The following is a 21,855-nucleotide window of genomic DNA, read 5'->3' on the forward strand; positions in this document are numbered from 1 at the left end:
CAAAAATCATACCCTACCCAAGATAATCACCCAAAAACTGCAAAAACTATGGCTCCCAGACTATGGAAACACTAAAACATGATTTTTTTTTGTTTCAAAAATGAAATCATTGTGTAAAACTTAAATAAATAAAAAAAATGTATACATATTAGGTATCGCCGCGTCCGTATCGACCGGCTCTATAAAAATATCACATGACCTAACCCCTCAGGTGACCACCGTAAAAAAATAAAAATAAAAACGGTGTAAAAAAAGCCATTTTTTTTCATCTTGCGTCACAAAAAGTGTAATAGCAAGCGATCAAAAAGTCATATGCACCCCAAAAAAACTATGGCTCTTAGACTATGGAGACACGAAAACATTTTTTTTGTTTTAAAAATGAAATCATTGTGTAAAACTTACATAAATAAAAAAAATTGTATACATATTAGGTATCGCCGCGTCCGTGACAACCTGCTCTATAAAATTACCACATGATCTAACCGGTCAGATGAATGTTGTAAATAACAAAAAAAAAAAACGTGCCAAAAAATCTATTTCTTGTTACCTTGCCGCACAAAAAAGTGTAATACAGAGCAACCAAAAATCATATGTACCCTAAACTAGTACCAACAGAACTGCCACCCTATCCCGTAGTTTCTAAAATGGGGTCACTTTTTTGGAGTTTCTACTCTGGGGGTGCATCAGTGGGGCTTCAAATGGGACATGGTGTCAAAAAACCAGTCCAGCAAAATCTGGCTTCCAAAAACCATACGGCGCACCTTTCCCTCTACGCCCTACTGTGTGCCCGTACAGTAGTTTACGGCCACATATGGGGTGTTTCTGTAAACGGCAGAGTCAGGGCAATAAAGATACAGTCTTGTTTGGCTGTTAACCCTTGCTTTGTTAGTGGAAAAAATGGGTTAAGATGGAAAATTAGGCAAAAAATGAAATTCTCAAATTTCATCCCCATTTGCCAATAACTCTTGTGCAACACCTAAAGGGTTAACGAAGTTTGTAAAATCAGTTTTGAATACCTTGAGGGGTGTAGTTTATAGAATTGGGAGGTGCTGACTAACCCCCCTTTTTTTGCAGGTTTATAGAATGGGGTCATTTTTGGGCGGTTTCTATTATGTAAGCCTCACAAAGTGACTTCAGACCTGTAGTGGTCCCTAAAAATTGGGTTTTTGTAAATTTCTGAAAAATTTCAAGATTTGCTTCTAAACTTCTAAGCCTTGTAACATCCCCAAAAAATAAAATATCATTCCCAAAATGCTACAAACATGAAGTAGACATATGGGGAATGTAAAGTCATCACAATTTTTGGGGGTATTACTATGTATTACAGGAGTAGAGAAACTGAAACTTTGAAATTTGCAAATTTTTCAAAATTTTTGGTAAATCTGGTATTTTTTTATGCAAAAAAATTAACTTTTTTGACCCAATTTTAGCAGTGTCATGAAGTACAATATGTGACGAAAAAACAATCTCAGAACGGCCTGGGTAAGTCAAAGCGTTTTAAAGTTATCAGCACTTAAAGTGACACTGGTCAGATTTGCAAAAAATGTCCTTAAGGTGAAATAGGGCTGAGTCCTTAAGGGGTTAAAGAAATGGCAGAGTACAGTATCTGCTATGAATCACTAAATAAGATTTATCAGATGTTTCCCAGAAGCCGTCATGTGGCATCAATGAACCTTTTAAATCCAAATATTCAAGCTGAAATGAAAACTATTTCTCAGAGTAATATTGTTTGGCATATATTATGACCATATAGCCATATAACCGTGTTGCTCATGTGCAATTGTATATTTTATTTTTTCTTATATAGTTTTAGTATTTTATATATTTTGTCTGAAAAAAATTAGAAAATTGTGTTGTTAAAGATAAAAATAATTCTATTTGCTATTCAAAAAGCAGAGCCTAAACAAGTTGAAGACCTACTGGCCAGTACTTACCTGAGACAAACAAGATACTAATAATTCACCAGTATGTCTCCATTCATGCTCTGCAGTTAATAAAGCAGGAGGCAGGATACATATGAAACACATATATGAGCATCACTTGGTCACTAATTTCATGTTTCCATTATTCAGGGGTTAATTAACAGATGTGACATCACAAGCGAATCCCACCACCGATATATCACTCATCTCCAGTATCTAGATAGGTTTACCATTAAACCGCAGGAATGTACATGTGGGGTTAATTATCACCGATCACCCGGTTAGATAAATCAGTGATATAGTCATCATGCCACCAATATCACTGTCTCCGCACAGGAGGGTTACTCTGTAGGAGCAATGAAGGTCACAGCGCTAGGAGAAAGTATATGAGCCAAAAAGACCATGTCTGTCAGTGACAATGGTGACGCTGGCGTGGAGGAAATAGATTTTATTTTATCTTTAACCCTTTCCTGAAGCAGCAATTTTCCCTTTTTGTTTTTCACTCCCTGCCTTGCCAGAGCCATAACTTTTTTTTATTTTTTAGCTCACAAAACTCTTCATTCTCCAGTAAAATTATGGTGATACCACATATGCATAGTTTTCATTTAATTTTAATACTGACAATTATTTTTTTTTTAAACATTTATTTTTCTTTCCATTGCCATATTCTGACCCCCATAACTTTTTCTTATAGTTATGTCTATGGAGATGTGTGAGGACTCATTTTTTGCGGGACAATCTGTAGTTTTTGCTAATACCATTCGGGATGTGTATGGATTTTTGATCACCTTTTATTCCATTTTATTGGGAAGTAAAGTGATGCTGGGTCTTAGCTCTCTCAGATGCCATGGTTACATCTGACCATGGCATCTGAGGGGGTAAATGTCCGCAGTCAGCATTACTGCCGATTGCAGACATTAGCCGCGGGTGTCTGCTGTATGAAACAGCAGGCACCCGGCTGCTATGGTGCTCCCTCCGCTTCAGAGGGGGCGCCATCATTAGAGACCCGACATGTGCCATAAATGTATGGTGAATGTCGGGAAGTGGTTAAGTACTGTTTGGATGAAGATGAAATATTAATACATCCACATACATTATAAAACAATTACATGGAGCGCCATTACTTTTCTCCATTTTCACTCTGGATTCTCCCGCAGTGTGGGTGGAGGCATGAATACAGTGATAAGATGTAAGGTTCATGGGGGCAATTCATCTTCACTGCCCTGGAAGTAAACAAGGCTCTTCTTCTGTTCCTTATCTCCACAATACTTTTCCTCTGTGGATCTTAATCACAGTTGACCATAGTTGTTTGGAAGATCCAAGATAATTCCACAAAAAAATTAACCTTCTATTAAGATCCATAAATAACCTGATATGTTAAAATCGGTGGAAATCTTTTCTCTTCCATGTGACATTTCTCATGTATAGCAAGATTTGATTTATCTGAAAAGCACTTCCCACATTCTGAACATGAATATGGCTTCTCTGCTGTGTGAATTCTCCCATGAGTAACAAGATGTGATTTCTGTGTAAAACATTTCCCACATTCTAAACATGAAAATGGTTTCTCTCCTGTGTGAAATCTCGTATGCTTAACAAGACTTGATTTATCTGAAAAAAGTTTCCCACATTCTGAACATGAATATGGCTTCTCACCTGTGTGAATTCTCTCGTGTCTAACAAGACTTGATTTATCTGCAAAACATTTCCCACATTCTAAACATGAATATGGCTTTTCTCCTGTGTGAGTATTCTCATGTGTAACAAGATTTGATTTATGTGCAAAATGTTTCCCACATTCTGAACATGAGTATGGCTTCTCTCCCCTGTGGATTTTACCATGTTTACCAAGATTTGATTTACGTGTAAAACATTTTCCGCATTCTGGACATGCATATGACTTTCTTTCTGTGTGAAAACTCTGATGTGTAACAAGAGATGATTTCCGTGTAAAACATTTACCACATTCTGAACATGAATATGGTTTCTCTCCTGTATGAGTTCTCTCATGTATAACAAGACTTGATTTATCTGAAAAGCATTTCCCACATTCTGCACATGAATATGGCTTCTCTCCTGTGTGAATCCTCTCATGTGTAATAAGATGTGATTTCTGTGTAAAACATTTCCCACATTCTGAACATGAATATGGTCTCTCCCCTGTGTGACTTCTCTCATGTGTAACAAGATGCGATTTCTTTGTAAAGCACTTCCCACATTCTGAACATGAATATGGCTTCTCCCCCGTGTGAATTCTTCTGTGTGTAGTAAGACCTGAGCTTTTTGTGAACTCTTTACCACTTTGAAACCTTTTACCCCCTTTCTGACCTGTACTTGTGGTAACAATCTGTGATTGGTCAGGAGAAGGTTCCTCATGATTAGGGGGATTATATGATAGCTCTGTACTGTGAAGTCTCTGATGAACATTAAGGTTTTCTCCTGAAGTGCGCTGCATGATATCTTCATCTTCTGCTTTATAATTTAGTGATAACATGAGGCTTCCCTCAGAATTCTTACTGGGATTTTCTGTGAAGATTAAAAAAAAAAAAAAGATAAATACAAATTTGTGTTTTTTTTCCAAACTAGATAGAAGACAAACTTATAATATTCCTATTAGGCAAGAAGTGGATCCAGCAGGACGGAGAAGTAATAAGCCATTTACTCTAAATGCACTCCTAGTTTTGGCACATGTGATTCCAGTCTTGTAACGTTTTCTGTAACTTCCTGAAGAAATTCAGCATTCTCATTCATACCTGGTCATGACTATTATTACATACAGTCAATCATATCTTGATAAAACTCCAAAATTTAAAAAGCCCAACATATTTTGGCCTTCAACATCAATTGGGCATCACTTAATATAAGTTCACGTAAAAGGATCGGTCACCACATTCCTCAACACAAACTGCTTTCATTATTAACCTCTCATGGACTGGGCCAGTTTTAGTTATTGCATTTTTGTTTTTTCCTTTCTACTTTCCAAAAGCCACAACCTTTTATGTTTGCATGACAAAAATGTATTTTAAATGCCACCATTTATTTACCATATCTTGTATTGAAGAATGGGAAAAACTTCTGTGTAGGGTGAAATTGAACCCCCCCCCCCTCCAATCTCTCCATGTTTTTTCTTTATGTTTCTGACTACAGAGTTGTGTGAGGTTTTTTTTTGTGGGGAAAACTGTAATTTCTTTTTGTACTATTTTGGGGTATGTACCATTTTTTCTTCACTTTTCGGGGGGAACAAAGTGACCAAAAAAATGGAGAATAGCACATTTTATTTCATTACGGCATTCACCGTGCAGAAAAAATATATTGATATTTTAATAGTTCAGATATTTTCAGACACAGCGATGCCTGTTATGATTATTTGTTATTGTTAATTTTTATATGTAAAAATGGGAAAAGAGAGCGATTTGTAATTTTAATATTTTGTGTATTTTTTTTCTTTTTTAACCTGTTACGGACACAGGGCGTACAGGTACGCCCTGATGTCCTGGTACTTAAGGACACAGGGCGTACCTGTACGCCTTGTGTATTTCCGATCACCGCCGTGCGGCGGGCGGTGATCGGAACCCGGTGCCTGCTCAAATCATTGAGCAGGCACCTTGGCTAAATACCTTGCGGCTTTTCAATGGTGCGGTGGCGGCGGGCGCAGGTGCCATCGGGTCCCTATGCGGCTGTAGGGGGGACCCGATGGCATGGAAGGCAGCGCGATGCCTTCCTTAGGCATCTGCACTGCCTTCCGGTGATGAGCCTGTGAGAGTTTTGTTTGGCTGTTAACCCTTGCTTTGTAACTGGAAAAAAAAAATTAAAATGGAAAATCTGGAGGGGGCGGAGCCTAGCGGCGCATGAAGTAAGGCGCACATCGCATCAGCTCCGGCAAGCATCCTGTATTTTTCACCTTCAGCGGTGGCGATTCGTGCTGTAACTACTCAGAGAGGCAGGGGACATACTCTACAAGCGATCCGGCAAAAAGAGGCAAAACACCGAGCCGCTCCCAAGATGGCGCCGATGAAGAGGACTGGCCTGACTTGCGGTCGGCGGTGAGTCAGGGAGCTGCAGCGCGGCTGGAGCGCTTTGCTCACAAACCACAACAGTCCCCTAGGCATGACTGGGGTGCAAGAGATGGCACCCTGACTCCATCAGATGAGGGTATAGGGGAGCAGGAAGGCCCCTGTGCTGATGAACAGCAGCCCCTCGGCCAGAAAGAGGGGGAGGCGGGCAATAGCCTATACAGCACTGAAGAAGGTCTGCCAGAGATCACTACTCCTGAGCCCACCTTAAAGGATGTGATGGCAGCTATTGCTAACTGTAACGTTACCCTCAAATCCATGAATATAAATATTGGAAGCCTAAAGGCTGATATCTCCATTATTTGTCATGACCTACATAAGGTGGCTGAACGCACCTCAGAGGTAGAGAGGAGGGTCTCGGACCTGGAAGATGGGACTGCTACCCTACAGAAAGAGAGCCGTACTGTGTTTAAAGACATAGCGGCACTTTATGCCAAAAACAATGATCTTGAAAACCGCTCTCGCCGCAATAATATTCGGCTGGTGGGAATACCAGAGAAGTCAGAAGGCCCAGATCCTACTGAATTCATTGAAAAGTGGTTTGCGGATAAATTCCGTGATAGAGGACTTTCTGCACTATATGCGGTTGAACGGGCACATCGGGTCCCCACCAGACCCCTGGAAGGGTTTATTGAAGGTTATTACTGCCAAATGTGCTAATGATAGTAATTATAAGATGTTGAGACGTACAGTCCTTGTTCACCTAGAAGGGGGAAATGAGGAAGAGATGGGAGACTATGCTATGTTGATTAACATTACTTTTTCTTGCAGCTTGTGGGATTTGGAGATGTATGTGACCCTAACCTACTTTTATTTTTGTACACGCTCTTATGGGATCTGTTACAAGAATACTTAGCTGGAATGTGAGGGGAATGGCGGATGCTACAAAGAGACACAGCTTATTTCGTTACTTAGCTAGATATCAGCCAGCAATAATATGCTTGCAAGAAACGCATATGACCAAACAATCTATACATGTTCTGCAAAAGCCGTGGTCCGGTTATTCGGTGCATTCCGTTTTCTCCTCACATTCCAGGGGGGTTAGTATCCTGGTCCATAAAAACATTAAATTTGAATGCCTTAAGGGAGTGTGTGGATGAGGAGGGAAGGTTTATAGGGGTGCATTGTGTGGTCCAAGGGTTGAGAATAGTCTTGGCAACGATCTATATACCCCCACCATTTTCCTCGGTACCTTTGAGAAAGCTTCTGGGTTTTATGGCAGAGTTTTCTGAGCTTCCAATGTGAATAGTGGGAGACTTTAATAACGTGCTTAATAGCTCGCTTGATAGATGCCAGGTCACACCTAGTGATGGTAATTCTGGTGAAACACCATTTGCGAGACTACTAAGGGAAGTAGGTCTGACGGACGTATGGAGGGAGACCCACCCCCTGGATAGGAAGTACTCGTGTTGCTCCTCGACCTATGGCTCCCTGTCGCGTATAGATATGGGTTTGGTGAATGCTCCCATGTTTCCACTTGTACGGAACTCAGAGTATCTTGCCAGGACCTTATCGGACCACTCCATATTTAGTGTCGCCCTTCAGATTTCTGAGACAGCCAGACCGGGGGCAAAATACTGGCATTTGAACGCTTTCTGGTTAACACTGATGGGTGATATGTCTGATACGCTTCAATCCCTTAGGGAATACTTCCGCCTAAATGAGGGAACTGCATCTCCGATAGTTGTTTGGGAGGCGATGAAGGCCTTCCTCAGGGGCTCCCTAATTAAATCAGTCAGTCGGATTAAATCTAAATCTAGAGAGCTTGATGTACAAAAACATGTGAATATGAAGCTTGCGGAAGAAACCTTTGTGCTGACCCCATCTATCCTAACAAGTAATGCTTTGAAGGCTAGGCAGGAGGAGCTGAGGTGTCACCTCTTGGAGGTAGCGGAGAGGAAACGGCTCTTTTACAAGCAAAATTTTTTTACAGAAGGGGAGAGTGTCGGTCATATGCTCTCGATTATAGCGAAAGCTCAGCAAGGTGCGCAATGTATTACTGGCCTGATAGATTCCAATGGCATCTTGAGGCGTGATACTGAGAACATCTTAAATATACTAAACCATTTTTATTCCTCTCTGTATACTTCCAAGGTGTCATGTTCAGATGAGGAGATTGACGCCTTTTTGAATACATTGGATCTACCTAAGTTGTCAAGGGAGGATAGCATGCGGTTAGAGGAGCCGATTGAGTTGGAGGAAATGAGGGCGGCTATCACGGTCGGCGTGGCTATCACATACGTGACACAGAGGGAGGGAACGAGGAAGGCCCTGCCCAAGTGAGAGGGAAGATGGTGACCCCTGACTCACCTGGCGGCTGGCACCTGGCTGCCCTGACGTCCCTAGACGGGTTCCTCACCCGTACGCCGATCACGTGCCTAAAGCCCTGGCTTTCCCTGAGCTGAGCCCTAGGTAGTGAACAGGGCGATGGAACACTAGTCCGCACCACTAACTCTAAGGGAAAACACCAAGGGGAGGACAGACAACACAGACTCAACATATATTCCCAGGTGGGCGACAACAGGAGACAACAATAAGCCAAACAGGGATCCGGAGGGTAGCACACAGGAACAACAACCAGGATTAACCACTCCAGTGGGTCAGTATAGATGTCCAGGCAGGAAGCTCTATAACTGGCAACTAGAGAAGTGTGAGGGGAGAATATAAGGAGGTAGGGAGTGGCAGACAAGAAACAGCTGAGGAGGAGAAGCTACGGATCCCTGAGAGAGACAAAAAGGATAGCAAGGCAAACACAGAAAACAATAACTAAGAAACACCATGATCTTTAGATATAGAGCGCGCAGCCAGCCGCTGCGACTTCCTGACCCCGGGTATAACGGAGTCAGACGTGGCTCTTGATACCCTCGTGACAGTACCCCCCCTTTCACGAGGGGCCTCCGGACACTCAGGACCAGGTCTCTCCGGATGAGAGGCATGGAAAGCCTGAACTAACCTGTTGGCGTTTACCTCTGACGCTGGAACCCACATTCTTTCCTCGGGACCGTAACCCCTCCAATGCACAAGATACTGAAGAGAGCGGCGGACCCGACGAGAATCAACAATTCTGGCTATTTGAAACTCCAGATTACCATCCACAATAACAGGAGGAGGTGGCAGCGGCGATGGTTCTAGAGGTGGAACATACTTCTTGAGTAACGATTTATGGAAGACGTTATGGATCTTAAAAGTCTGAGGTAGCTCCAGGCGAAAAGCCACAGGGTTAATGACGGCTACTATTTTATAGGGACCAATGAACCTAGGACCCAGTTTCCAAGAAGGAACCTTCAACTTAATATTCCTAGTAGACAACCACACATAGTCATTCACTCCTAGGTCCGGACCTGGCGACCGTTTCTTATCGGCCATGCATTTATATTTACCACTCATCTTTTTCAAGTTTACTTGCACCTTCTGCCATACCGATGAAAGAGATGAAGAAAACCTTTCCTCTTTGGGAACCCCAGAAGACCCCCCCTCTTTGAAAGTACAAAATTGGGGATGAAAACCGTATGCACCAAGGAATGGTGACTTGCCAGTGGACTCCTGATAATGATTATTTATGGCAAACTCAGCTAACGGTAAGTATGATGACCACAACTCTTGGTTTTCAGACACAAAACACCTTAAATATGTTTCTAGGTTTTGGTTGGTACGCTCAGTCTGTCCATTCGACTGAGGATGGAAAGCTGAGGAAAAGGACAAGTGAACCCCCAAACGGGAACAAAAAGCTTTCCAAAACTTAGAAATAAACTGGGTTCCCCGAAACCACATCGGAAGGGACCCCGTGAAGCTTCACGATTTCACTGATAAACACCTGAGCGAGAGTTTTAGCATTAGGAAGTGCGGGTAGCGCAATAAAGTGTACCATTTTGCTAAACCTGTCTACTACTACCAAGATAACTGTTTTACCCGCCGACAACGGTAAGTCAGTGATGAAATCCATTGACAGATGTGTCCATGGCCTATTGGGGATGAAAAGTGGCAATAAAGACCCTGCTGGACGTGTATGAGAGACTTTCGCGCGTGCACAAGTAGAACAAGTAGACACGAAATCCATTACATCCTGACGCAACCTTGGCCACCAAAAACGACGAGATAAAAGCTCCAAGGTTGCTTTACTACCCGGGTGTCCAGCAAGTGCCGAATTATGATGTTCTTTTAATAATTCAAGACGCAGGTTTAACGGTACAAACAATTTCTCTGAGGGGCAAGAGGCCGGGGCGTCCCCCTGAGCCTCTAACACCTTTCCCTCTAGAACAGAGTGTACAGCAGAGACAACCACTCCTCTTTGTAAAATAGGTACCGGATCACAAACATTACCCCCTCCAGGGAAACTACGAGATAATGCGTCTGCCTTGGTATTTTTTGCCCCAGGACGATAGGTGATTACAAAGTTAAATCTGGTAAAGAATAGCGACCACCTAGCTTGTCTAGGGGTGAGACGTTTAGCCGATTCTAGGTACAGAAGGTTCTTGTGATTTGTAATCACCGTGACGGGGTGGATTGCTCCCTCTAAGAAGTGACGCCACTCTTCAAGCGCCAGTTTAATCGCCAACAGTTCCCTATTTCCAATATCATAATTCTTCTCCGCAGAAGATAATTTTTTGGAAAAGAAAGCGCAAGGACGCCATTTGCCAGGAGACGGACCCTGAGACAATACAGCTCCCACTCCCACCTCTGACGCATCTACCTCGACAATAAAAGGCTGGGAGACATCAGGTTGAATTAGAACAGGTGCCGAGGTAAACCTCTCCTTTAGAGAGGAAAATGCATCTTTAGCGGCGTCAGACCATTTGGAAAAATCCGTCCCCTTCCTAGTCATGTCGGTAAGGGGTTTAACGATCACTGAATAATTTTTAATGAACTTTCTATAGAAATTAGCGAAACCCAAAAACCGTTGTAGGGCTTTAAGGTTCTCAGGAAGATCCCAATCTAAAATTGCCTGGACCTTCCCAGGATCCATGCGGAAACCTGAAGCAGATAATAGATATCCCAGGAACTGTAATTCCTGAACAGCGAAGACACATTTTTCAATTTTCGCATATAATTTATTCGTCCGTAGGACCTGCAGTACTTGCCTGACATGCACCTCATGTGTTTTCAGATCAGCCGAATAAATTAAGATATCATCTAGGTATATGACTACAAACCTGCCGATGAGATGACTAAAAATATCATTAACGAAATGTTGGAAGACAGCAGGGGCATTGGTCAGACCGAAAGGCATAACAAGATTTTCATAATGCCCCTCAGGGGTGTTAAAAGCTGTCTTCCACTCATCCCCTTCCCTGATACAAATCAGATTGTAGGCCCCCCTAAGATCAAGTTTGGAGAACCACTTAGCACCCGCAATCTGATTAAAAAGGTCAGGAATGAGAGGAAGAGGGTATGGGTCACGGATGGTTATCTGGTTTAACTCACGGAAATCTAAGCAAGGACGCAGGCCCCCATCTTTCTTTTTAACAAAGAAAAACCCTGCAGCCACGGGTGAAGAAGAGGGTCTGATGTGTCCCTTAGCCAGACTCTCGGAGATATAATCTTTCATGGCTTGTCTCTCGGGACCCGAAAGATTATACAACCTGGACCTGGGTAATTTTGCCCCGGGAATCAGGTTAACCGGGCAATCATAAGGACGATGAGGTGGTAGTTTCTGACAACCCTTTTCAGAAAAAACGTCCTCAAAGTCCGAAATAAATGTAGGTAGGGAAGCTATGGAGGCGATTAAGCAATTGTTATTTAAGCAATTCTCTCTGCAATGCTCACTCCACTCCAATATCTCCCTGGCCTGCCAATCCACCACTGGATTGTGCGCTACCAACCAGGGAAGACCCAATACCACCGGAGAGGGAAGACCCTCCAGAACGTAACATGAAAGACACTCATTATGGTGGTCCCCTACCCGAAGGTGTAAATTACGAACAATGTGGGTGAGGTTTCTCTGAGACAGAGGAGCAGAATCTATAGCGAATACGGGAATAGGTCTCTGCAGCGTACAGAGAGACAAACCCATAGTGCGGGCAAAATGGGCATCAATCAAGTTTACCCCTGCTCCACCGCACAGCCCGGGGTTAGTAGTTTTCCGACGGTCTTTTATTTTTGAGAAAGGAGGGACAGACATTTATGAAATGACCCCTCCCCCCACAGAAAAAACAAGCCCCCCCCCTACGGCGAACCTCGGGAGGACGGACCTGACGAGAAGTTCCGCCTAGCTGCATAGGCTCATCTAAGTCAGTACAGGCTGACTGTTGCTTGGGAGAGGTAACCAATTGCTCCGGAATTTTCGATCTCTCCCTAAGACGTCTATCTATTCTGATAGAGAGGGACATAACAGCATCAAGGGAAAGGGGGGTCTCATACAGCGCCAGTGCATCCTTAACCCTTTCAGATAACCCAGAGCAGAACTGACTCCTGAGAGCCGGGTCGTTCCACTGAGTATCCGTAGCCCACCTACGGAACTCTGAGCAATATTCCTCTGCTGACCGATCTCCCTGTAGGAGTCTCCGTAACTTCGACTCAGCCAGGGCGACTCGGTCAGGGTCATCATATATGAGACCCAAAGCCCCAAAAAATCCCTCCACTGACCGAAGAGCCTGAGAACCAGGGGGTAACGAGAACGCCCAGGATTGCGGATCCCCCTGAAGCAGGGAAATGACAATCCCTACCCGCTGTTCTTCATGACCTGAGGAGTAAGGGCGCAACTTAAAATATAATTTGCAGGCCTCACGGAACGTTGCAAATTTGTCCCTTCCCCCAGAAAATCTGTCGGGAAGAGCAACCTTGGGTTCAGTGACAACCTGGTTACCCATAGCAACCGCTGGGGGTGCGGTCTGCTGCATTTGCTGCTGTTGTTGGAGAACAGACGCCTTCAATCCTGCCACCTCCAAAGACAGGCTTTGAAGCTGTTCTGCCAAGGCATCAATAGGATCCATATTGGATTCTAAGTAGAGAGAGAAAAAAAAAACAACAAACAAACAATTAAAAAAAAAATTATTTTTTTTTTTCTCAAAAAGTAAGGGCCAGTTATAATATCACGGTCGGCGTGGCTATCACATACATGACACAGAGGGAGGGAACGAGGAAGGCCCTGCCCAAGTGAGAGGGAAGATGGTGACCCCTGACTCACCTGGCGGCTGGCACCTGGCTGCCCTGACGTCCCTAGACGGGTTCCCGTACGCCGATCACGTGCCTAAAGCCCTGGCTTTCCCTGAGCTGAGTCCTAGGTAGTGAACAGGGCGATGGGAACACTAGTCGCACCACTAACTCTAAGGGAAAACACCAAGGGGAGGACAGACAACACAGACTCAACATATATTCCCAGGTGGGCGACAACAATAAGCCAAACAGGGATCCGGAGGGTAGCACACAGGAACAACAACCAGGATTAACCACTCCAGTGGGTCAGTATAGATGTCCAGGCAGGAAGCTCTATAACTGGCAACTAGAGAAGTGTGAGGGGAGAATATAAGGAGGTAGGGAGTGGCAGACAAGAAACAGCTGAGGAGGAGAAGCTACGGATCCCTGAGAGAGACAAAAAGGATAGCAAGGCAAACACAGAAAACAATAACTAAGAAACACCATGATCTTTAGATATAGAGCGCGCAGCCACCCGCTGCGACTTCCTGACCCCGGGTATAACGGAGTCAGACGTGGCTCTTGATACCCTCGTGACAGCGGCACTGGGTACTATGGCTAACGACAAAGCGCCAGGTTTAGATGGGCTTCCAGCGGAAGTTTATAAAACCTTTGCGGAAGTGCTGCTCCCGGAACTTTTGAAGGTACTTAATTACTCCAAGGAAAGGGGGGTGTTACTTCCGTCTATGCAGGAGGCGCTTACAGTCGTCATTCCTAAGCCGGACAAGGATCACTCTCTCCCTGACTCATATAGACTGATCTCCTTGCTCTCCACAGATGTTAAGGTGCTTGCGAAGGTATTGGCCACGCGTCTATCTAAAGTTATTTTGTCTATCATACACTCTGACCAAACTGGCTTCATGCCTCAGAAATCCACGTCAATTAATATAAGAAGAGTGTTTGCCAGTATTCAACTCCCAGCTGAAAATGTTGGAGATAGAGCAATCCTTTCTTTAGACGCGGCCAAGGCCTTTGACAGCATTGAATGGCGATTCCTGTGGAGAGTTTTGGTGTGTATGGGATTTGGAGAAGAGTACATATCCTGGGTCAGGGTGCTATATTCTAGTCCAGTGGTTCTCAACCTTTCTAAAGTCGTGACCCCTTAATACAGTTCCTCATGTTGTGGTGACCCCCAACCATTACATTTTTTTCCTTGCTACGTCATAACTAATTTTGCTACTGTTATGATGACCCACCAAAAACACGCACAGACACCAATACACCAAATGTTAATTCAAATACACAAGTATTCATTCATAACCACAGAACTTTAGCATAAATACAAAATATTTGTAAACCAAATAAATAACTTTAAAATAAATAATAAACAACAAATACCCCCTAAAAAATAAATCAGTGGTGCGCACAGTACCCCTCCCCAAAAAAATAAAATAAATCAGTGGTGCTCAGGGTACCCCTCAAATAAATAAATCAGAAGTACTCAGGGTCCCCCAAATAAATAAATCAGCGGGGCTTCAGGTCTCCCCCAAATAAATAAATCAGTGGTGCATCAGGTTTTCCCCAAATAAATAAATCAATGGTGCTCAGGGTCCCCCAAATAAATAAATCAGAAGTGCTCAGGGTCCCCCAAATAAATAAATCAGCGGTGCTTCAGGTCCCCCCCCAAATAAATAAATCAATGGAGCTCAGGGTCCCCCAAATAAATAAATCAGCGGTGCTTCATGTCCCCCCAAATAAATTAAGCCTTGCTCAGCCAAATAATTAAAATTAAATTAGCCAGGCTCAATTAAATCATTGGTGGCAGTGGTGCTCAGCGGCGGTGTCATTAAGGAAAAAACTCGGACCTCAGCAGACAGGCGGCCCGACTTACTCGTCCAGACGTCAGGCTCCTTCAAGCACAGGCAGTGATAGGACATCACTTCCTGTGCGCGAGGATAAGGGGCTGCTGCCGTTGTGTGGGCGACCCACAATAGGAAGCCTCAGGCGACCCCCCGGAAAGGGCCGATTGACCCCCAAAGGGGTCGCGACCCCTAGGTTGAGAACCGCTGATCTAGAAGGATGGTAGGGAGCAGATATTGATGGACCAGAGCTTGCTGAATGAAGTTGAGCCACTTATATATGTGCAGGATGGCTAGGATTGGTCAGCATAGGTCACATGATTTAACCCATAAAACACAGGAAGTGATGCGCGCCGGCCTTAAAGGAAGTGTTACAGGGAACAAGCAGCAAGCATTCTGTGGCCAGGGCTGCAAGGAAACTGTGGAGAGGATTCCAAACCAAACAATGCCAGCAAAGACAGAGCCCAGGACTGCAGCAGTGAATAGAAACACCAGCAGCAGATCACCTCTGAACACGGAGCCTGGGACTGTGGCGGTAAGCAGGGTAACATGTTACATTGTGGATGTTTGTGTTTGGCTATAAAGCTGATCGCAGACTCTTAACCTCTCAGATGCTGTAGTTAAATGTGCCCATGGCATCTGAGCGCTGAAAGGGCTGGAACGGGTCCGGCACTCGGCGATCAGTTTTTAAATATAAAAATCCAAATCAACTCCCTTTCTCCAGAATAACAATAAAAAAATAAAGATCATAGGCATCGCCATGTCCCAAAATGCCCAAACTTTAAATTATTAATATTTATTATAGATGTATGGTGTACGCTGTAATGGAAAAAGAATCAAAAATGGCCAATTTGCCTTTTTTTTGTATCTTCACTTTAAAAAAAAAATATATAAAAAGTGATCAAAAAGTCATTCACATTCCACAATGGTATCACTGAAAACTACAGATCACCGCACAAAAAATGAGCCCTCACACAGCTCGGTAGACTTAAATATAAAAAAGTTATGGTGGTCAGAATATAAAGGGAAAAAAAAAAATTCAATTATTATTTTTTTTTTTTTTTAAAGTATTAAACCTGGAGAATAAAGGTAACAGGTCAGCTTTACCGGACAGGGAATGCAGTAAAAACAAAACCCACAAAACTGTGGCAGAATTGTTTGTTTTCCAATTCGAATTAGATTTTTTCCCCAGCTTCCCACTACATTGTATGCAATATTAAATCATGCCACTAGAAAGTACAACTTGTCTCTCAAAAAGCAAGCCCTCATACGGCTAAGAGAACAGAAAAAAAAAAAAAGTTATGGCTCTGTAAGGGAAAGGGGTAAAAAAACGAAAAGGCAAAAACAGAAACTCACCCTTTCAGTAAAGGGGTGAAGAAAAATGGAGGTGGAATTTAAAAATGTTAATTTATTTTTTTTTTTTGCATACTTTCCATTTTTATCCAGTTTTTACTGTAACATAGCAAGGGTTAAAAGCAAAAGAAACCAGAATGTGTATTACCCTGATTCTGACGTTCTTACAAATATTCTATATGTGGCCTTAATCTGCTTAGTGACTCACACCCAGTCCTGGATTTTAGGGCCTTGAATTAATTAGAGTGTTTTTCTGGCACCATGTCAGGTTTGCAGGGGCCGTGAGCTGCCTAAGTATAAGAAATACCTCTCAAAAGTCCCAAATTTGAAATCTACATCCCTCAAGGAATTATTCTAGGTGTAAATGGCTGTATGGGCACACTTCAGGGTTCTGAAGGGAATGAGCGCCATTTGGCTTTTGGAGTGCAGATTTCAGTGGAATCGTTTTTGAGTGCCATGTTGTATATGCAGAAACCCTGAGGTACCCCTATAGTGTAAAACCCCCAAGAACTGACCCCATTTTGGAAACTAAACTTCTCAAGGAATTCACCTATGGGTATAGTGATTGGTTTAACCTCACAAGTGTTTTATAGAATTTTAAAAATTCAGACATAAAAATTACATTGTATTTCAATTTTAAGTGGTTTAAGCCTCAAATGTTTCATTTTCACAAGTGATCATATGAGAAAAAGAACCCAAATTAATTTTGTTACACAGTTTTTCCCGAGCCAGACAATACTCCTGTTTGGGCACCCTGAGTATTTTAGACCTAGTTTGGTGATTTGTTCAGCACTGGTCAACAATTGCAGAGGCTCTGAGATTGAAAAAGATAAAAGTAACCTCCAAGATGTGACCCCATTTTAGAAACCACACCCCAATTTTTTTTTTTTTACCATAGAATGTAGTTAGCATTTTGACCACAAAAGTGTTTAAATTTTTTTTAGGGGTTGTCTTATTTTGCTGTTACTAAAGTGCTAAAATCCTAACCAACAGGTGGCCGGGAAACAGTGCGGTTTCCCTAGCTCCCATGAACTGCAATGTATGCTACTGAAACAGCAAGTGATGGTGCACTCTTCTGTTTCCCTGCCACCTGTTGGTCAGGACTTGGTCTCATCTCACCTTAGTAATGGCGAGATAAGACAACCCCTTTAATGCACGGCAAATATTATTTGGACACAGTTTTATTTATGTCACATGTTATAGGAGCTCTAGGACCACACCCAAATTATCCAAACAAGATACTTAACCCTTTCCTGCACAATAAGGTACATGTAGGTCACTGGTGGCATGTTATTCGTGCACAATGGTGTACACGTAGTTCATCATGAACCCGCATAATCCCCAGTAGGTGTGACTGGATAAGGGGAACACTTATACTGACAAAAATCTGTATATTCTAAAGAAGTGCAATGCAGGCCTGCATTGTAATATACTATTAATAGGCCTAAAAACCTTGTACATGCTCTGGCCTATTACTGTAAGTAATTTCTTTCCCGATCTAAGCAAGGGGAAACGTTCCTCCCTGGGAAGTGTGCGCTTTCGAGTTTTTTACCTTTCAGATGCCATTGTCACATTTGACCACAGCATCTGAGGGGTTAATTGTCTGCGATCGATGTTATCACCTATCGCAGACATTAGTACAGGCACAAAAGCTTTGCCTGCATAATCCCCAGTGGGAGCTTAGATGTGACTGACCGTCATGAACTGCAGGAACAGCCGGGATTAGAGAAGATCAGAGATCAGAGATTGTCGTCAGCTGGATAAGGGGAACACTTCATGATGTGATGAGGACATCTCCAATCAAAGAGCAACACACCAGCCGGTGATCAGATTCTCCTCCTGCCCTGAAGGCACCAAAGACAGAATCTGAAGTCACTTTCTCCATTCATTATTCCATACCTGTGGTGACATCTAGAATGTCCTCTTCCACCTCACTTTTACATGGGGGATCGCCCATCACCCTCTCATCTTCATCCTCCACTTTAATAATAATCAGATCTTGATTTGTTATCTGTAACAATTCAGTAACAGATCCACATAAGAGACCCCCACAATCTATGACCCCTCTATAACTGCAGAACCCCCCTATATAGATGTGTATAGGGCTTAACTCCATCTACCTGAGGATTCTCTGGGACCTTCTCCTCTGGACATTCCTGGGAATACAGAGGACGGGGACATCTCTCTGGTGGATTTCTCCTCCTGGATCCATCTGTGGAGACACAAGCACACAGTGACTGAATACATGGCCTCCTGTAGATCTGTCTATAGATCAGACACTTCTCTCAGCTCCTTCACTTCTAGGTTTAGTTATCAAGGGGAAATAACAATATTCTGCTCCTCACCACCTGTGCCGAGGTCCCAGCCCCTAGCAGACTACAGGCCCGAAGTAACCACTGGTCTATGACAGCAAATATTACTTTTGGCCATGTTTGGAGGATGAGGACAAAGTTATACATTTTAGGACCAGGTGCAGGTGGGGCATTTTTAAGAGGGCCCTTAAGTACCCTACTAACCAAAAGGTTTGTCCTGGCACAGCTCTGCTTATGAGGTAAATATCTAGAGGGAGAACCCAAAGTAAGGACCTTCATCAGTCAAAGTACATGGAGGAAGTAAAAAAAACACTCCCAGTCTCCTCTCCACCAGGCTCCGAGGTGTTGGAGAAAGCTCTACATCTATATCCCACTCCAAGTCTCTTCTCCCTGAGAATACAATTCCTTTCTGATAAGGAGCTGCTAAGGTGAATCAGGGAAGCAAAAAGAAAAATATCTGATGAGATTTACTGTGAGCCCATGACATCACATCACAGAGACTGCCGCCCTGCTGGATAGGAACCTTGAGATCTCCGAATTTCCCATTGTCCTCTGTAGGAAGATTCATTAGACATCGACAGTTATGGAAGCCCGGCTTGCTGCTCATGGAGCAGGACGCAACTCTCTTGTGCTCACAGGCCCCGACACTGAAAATCAGGGCTGTGAAGTCAGAGTCAAAGATAGTTTTGAGTGAAGTTGGAGTCAGAAGAAATGTACTGACACCATGTAAAAAAATATTATCTGTTATTAATATTGTGTAATTTACTAACTTTCATACACATTTAGAAAAGTTAATCATGAATATATTTTGTTATATCAATCTAATATTTATCCTATCCCTATCCTATCCCCTATTTATCAAAATCAGTGATACGCAGGGTGTTCTAGTGGTGATAGATAATCAGTTCTCACCTCTCCTGTGTTCTCTCCTGTCCTTATACTATACACAGTGATAAGCAGGGTGTTCTAGTGATAATAGATAATCAGTTCTCACGTCTCCTGTGTTCTCTCCTGTCCTTATACTATACACAGTGATAATCAGGGTGTTCTATTGTGATAATCAGTTCTCGCCTCTCCTGTGTTCTCTCCTGTGTTCTCTCCTGTCCTTATACTATAACCAGTGATAAGCAGGGTGTGCTAGTGATGATATATAATCAGTTCTCATCTCTTCTGTGCTCTCTCCTGTCCTTATACTATACACAGTGATAATCAGGGTGTGCTAGTGATGATATATAATGAGTTCTCACCTCTCCTGTCCTTATACTATAACCACTGATAAGCAGGTTGTTCTAGTGGTGATAGATTATCAGTTCTCACCTCTTCTGTCCTTATAATATAACCAATGGTAAGCAGGGTGTGCTAGTGATGATATATAATCAGTTCTCACCTCTTCTGTGTTCTCTCCTGTCTTTATACTATACACAGTGATAAGCAGGGTGTTCTAGTGATGTTATATAATCAGTTCTCACCTCTTCTGTGTTCTCTCATGTCCTTATACTATAAACAGTGATAAGCAGGGTGTTCTAGTGGTGATATATAATCAGTTCTCACGTCTCATGTGTTCTCTCCTCTCCTTATACTATACACAGTGATAATCAGGGTGTTCTATTGTGATAATCAGTTCTTGCCTCTCCTGTCCTTATACTATAAACAGCAATAATCAGGGTGTTCTATTGTTATAGATAATCAGTTCTCACCTTTCCTGTGTTCTCTCCTGTCCCTATATTATAAATAGTTATAATCAGGGTGTTCTAGTGATGATAGATAATCAGTTCTCACGTCTCCAGTGTTCTCTCCTGTCCTTATACTATACACAGTGATAATCAGGGTGTTCTATTGTGATAATCAGTTCTCGCCTCTCCTGTCCTTATACTATAAACAGTAATAATCAGGGTGTTCTATTGTGATAGATAATCAGTTCTCACCTTTCCTGTGTTCTCTCCTGTCCCTATATTATAAATAGTTATAAGCAGGGTGTTCTAGTGGTGATGGGTAATTAGTTCTCACCTCAACAACAAAGCGCAGCAGCTTCTGTTGTTGGTTTTCATGCAGATCTGCTCCAGGTTTAGGTCCACTGAATGGAGCTAAACCAGGAACAGGGTCCCGCTGCAGCTTCATTTTTCCATCACATTATACACTGCTTATTTCCATGGTTACGACCACCCTGCAATCCAGCAGTGGTGGTCCATCAGTGGTGGTTGTGCTTGCATACTATATAAAAAAAAAAAGCACTAGCCTATGTGCACTCCCATGGTCCTGGTCACTAGAGAGGCCGGCATTTTTTTCCAATAGTGTGCAAGCACGGCCACCACTGATGGACTGCAGGGTGGTCGTAACCATGGTAACGAATACAGTATCATGTGATGGAAAAATGGATCCAGCCAGCAAAGGAGGCAATATGGACAATCACAATACATTAGTAAGTGGCTTGTATTAACTTTCTCTACATGATAAATGCCACTTGCTGAAGTGAGAGACTGCATACAAGAGTTGCTGCTCATTACTCACATCCCCACCTCCTCTGTACTTCATGTCTCCTCATAATCTCCATTCCTACAGACATTCAAAGTAAGGGCCTGTTCACACCACGTCTGAACCTCCAGCAGAACATATGTGCGGAGGGTTTCCTAATATCTCCCTCTGACAGAAGCTCCGACGTCAGGCTCTATACAGTCACACGGGGGCGGACATTGCCCATCAGCTCCATGTATAATCTACAAAGTATACGCTGCGGAACACGGATTTTATAGGACACCCCTGATAGAGCAGTGTAGTCTACTATACCGGCCCGACGGAGGCCAGAAGGACACGCTCCCATCATGTGACTGCAGCCCTATAGATATGACTGACATATAAAGTACACGGAGCCTCTCATGTAATGTTAGAAGAAACTGTGGAGCTCCTCCATTACATGTCACTGCACACACGTGTATACACTGCACATGACGGGTCTTACCTTGTGATATAAGAGGCTGGTGCTCCTCCATTACATGTCACTGCACACACGTGTATACACTGCACATGACGGCTCTTACCTTGTGATATATGAGGCTGGAGCTCCTCCATTACATGTCACTGCACACACGTGTATACACTGCACATGACGGCTCTTACCTTGTGATATAAGAGGCTGGTGCTCCTCCATCATGGCCTCCTTGTACAGATCCTTGTGTCCTTCTATATACTCCCACTCCTCCATGGAGAAATAGACAGTGACATCCTCACACCTTATAGGAACCTGACAACACAATGACACCGTCATCAC

General features: G+C 43.1%; 1 protein-coding gene across 1 annotated transcript; it reads right to left on the reverse strand.

The window, feature by feature from the left end:
• Positions 1–3,118: 3,118 nt before the first annotated feature.
• LOC120990675 (gastrula zinc finger protein XlCGF7.1-like) lies at positions 3,119–18,449 on the reverse strand. Its single transcript, XM_040419585.1, has 4 exons — positions 18,399–18,449; positions 18,178–18,289; positions 3,621–4,448; positions 3,119–3,198 (listed from the first exon to the last, which is right to left on the reverse strand). Exons 2-4 carry the CDS (start codon positions 18,233–18,235, stop codon positions 3,119–3,121), a joined length of 966 nt encoding a protein of 321 aa, XP_040275519.1. The 5' UTR covers positions 18,236–18,289; positions 18,399–18,449.
• Positions 18,450–21,855: the final 3,406 nt, after the last annotated feature.

The sequence above is a fragment of the Bufo bufo genome, chromosome 2 (assembly GCF_905171765.1).
Source record: "Bufo bufo chromosome 2, aBufBuf1.1, whole genome shotgun sequence".
Lineage (NCBI taxonomy): Eukaryota > Metazoa > Chordata > Amphibia > Anura > Bufonidae > Bufo > Bufo bufo.

Excerpts from the sequence above, each read along its gene's own strand:
- LOC120990675 (XM_040419585.1), bottom strand. The coding sequence starts at position 18,235 with ATGGGCGATCCCCCATGTAAAAGTGAGGTGGAAGAGGACATTCTAGAT. Across the intron at positions 4,449-18,177 it reads CATTCTAGATGTCACCACAG|AAAATCCCAGTAAGAATTCT; the intron begins GTATGGAATAAT and ends TAATCTTCACAG. Across the intron at positions 3,199-3,620 it reads AGAATGTGGGAAATGTTTTG|AGGAAAAGTATTGTGGAGAT; the intron begins CAGATAAATCAA and ends TAAGATCCACAG.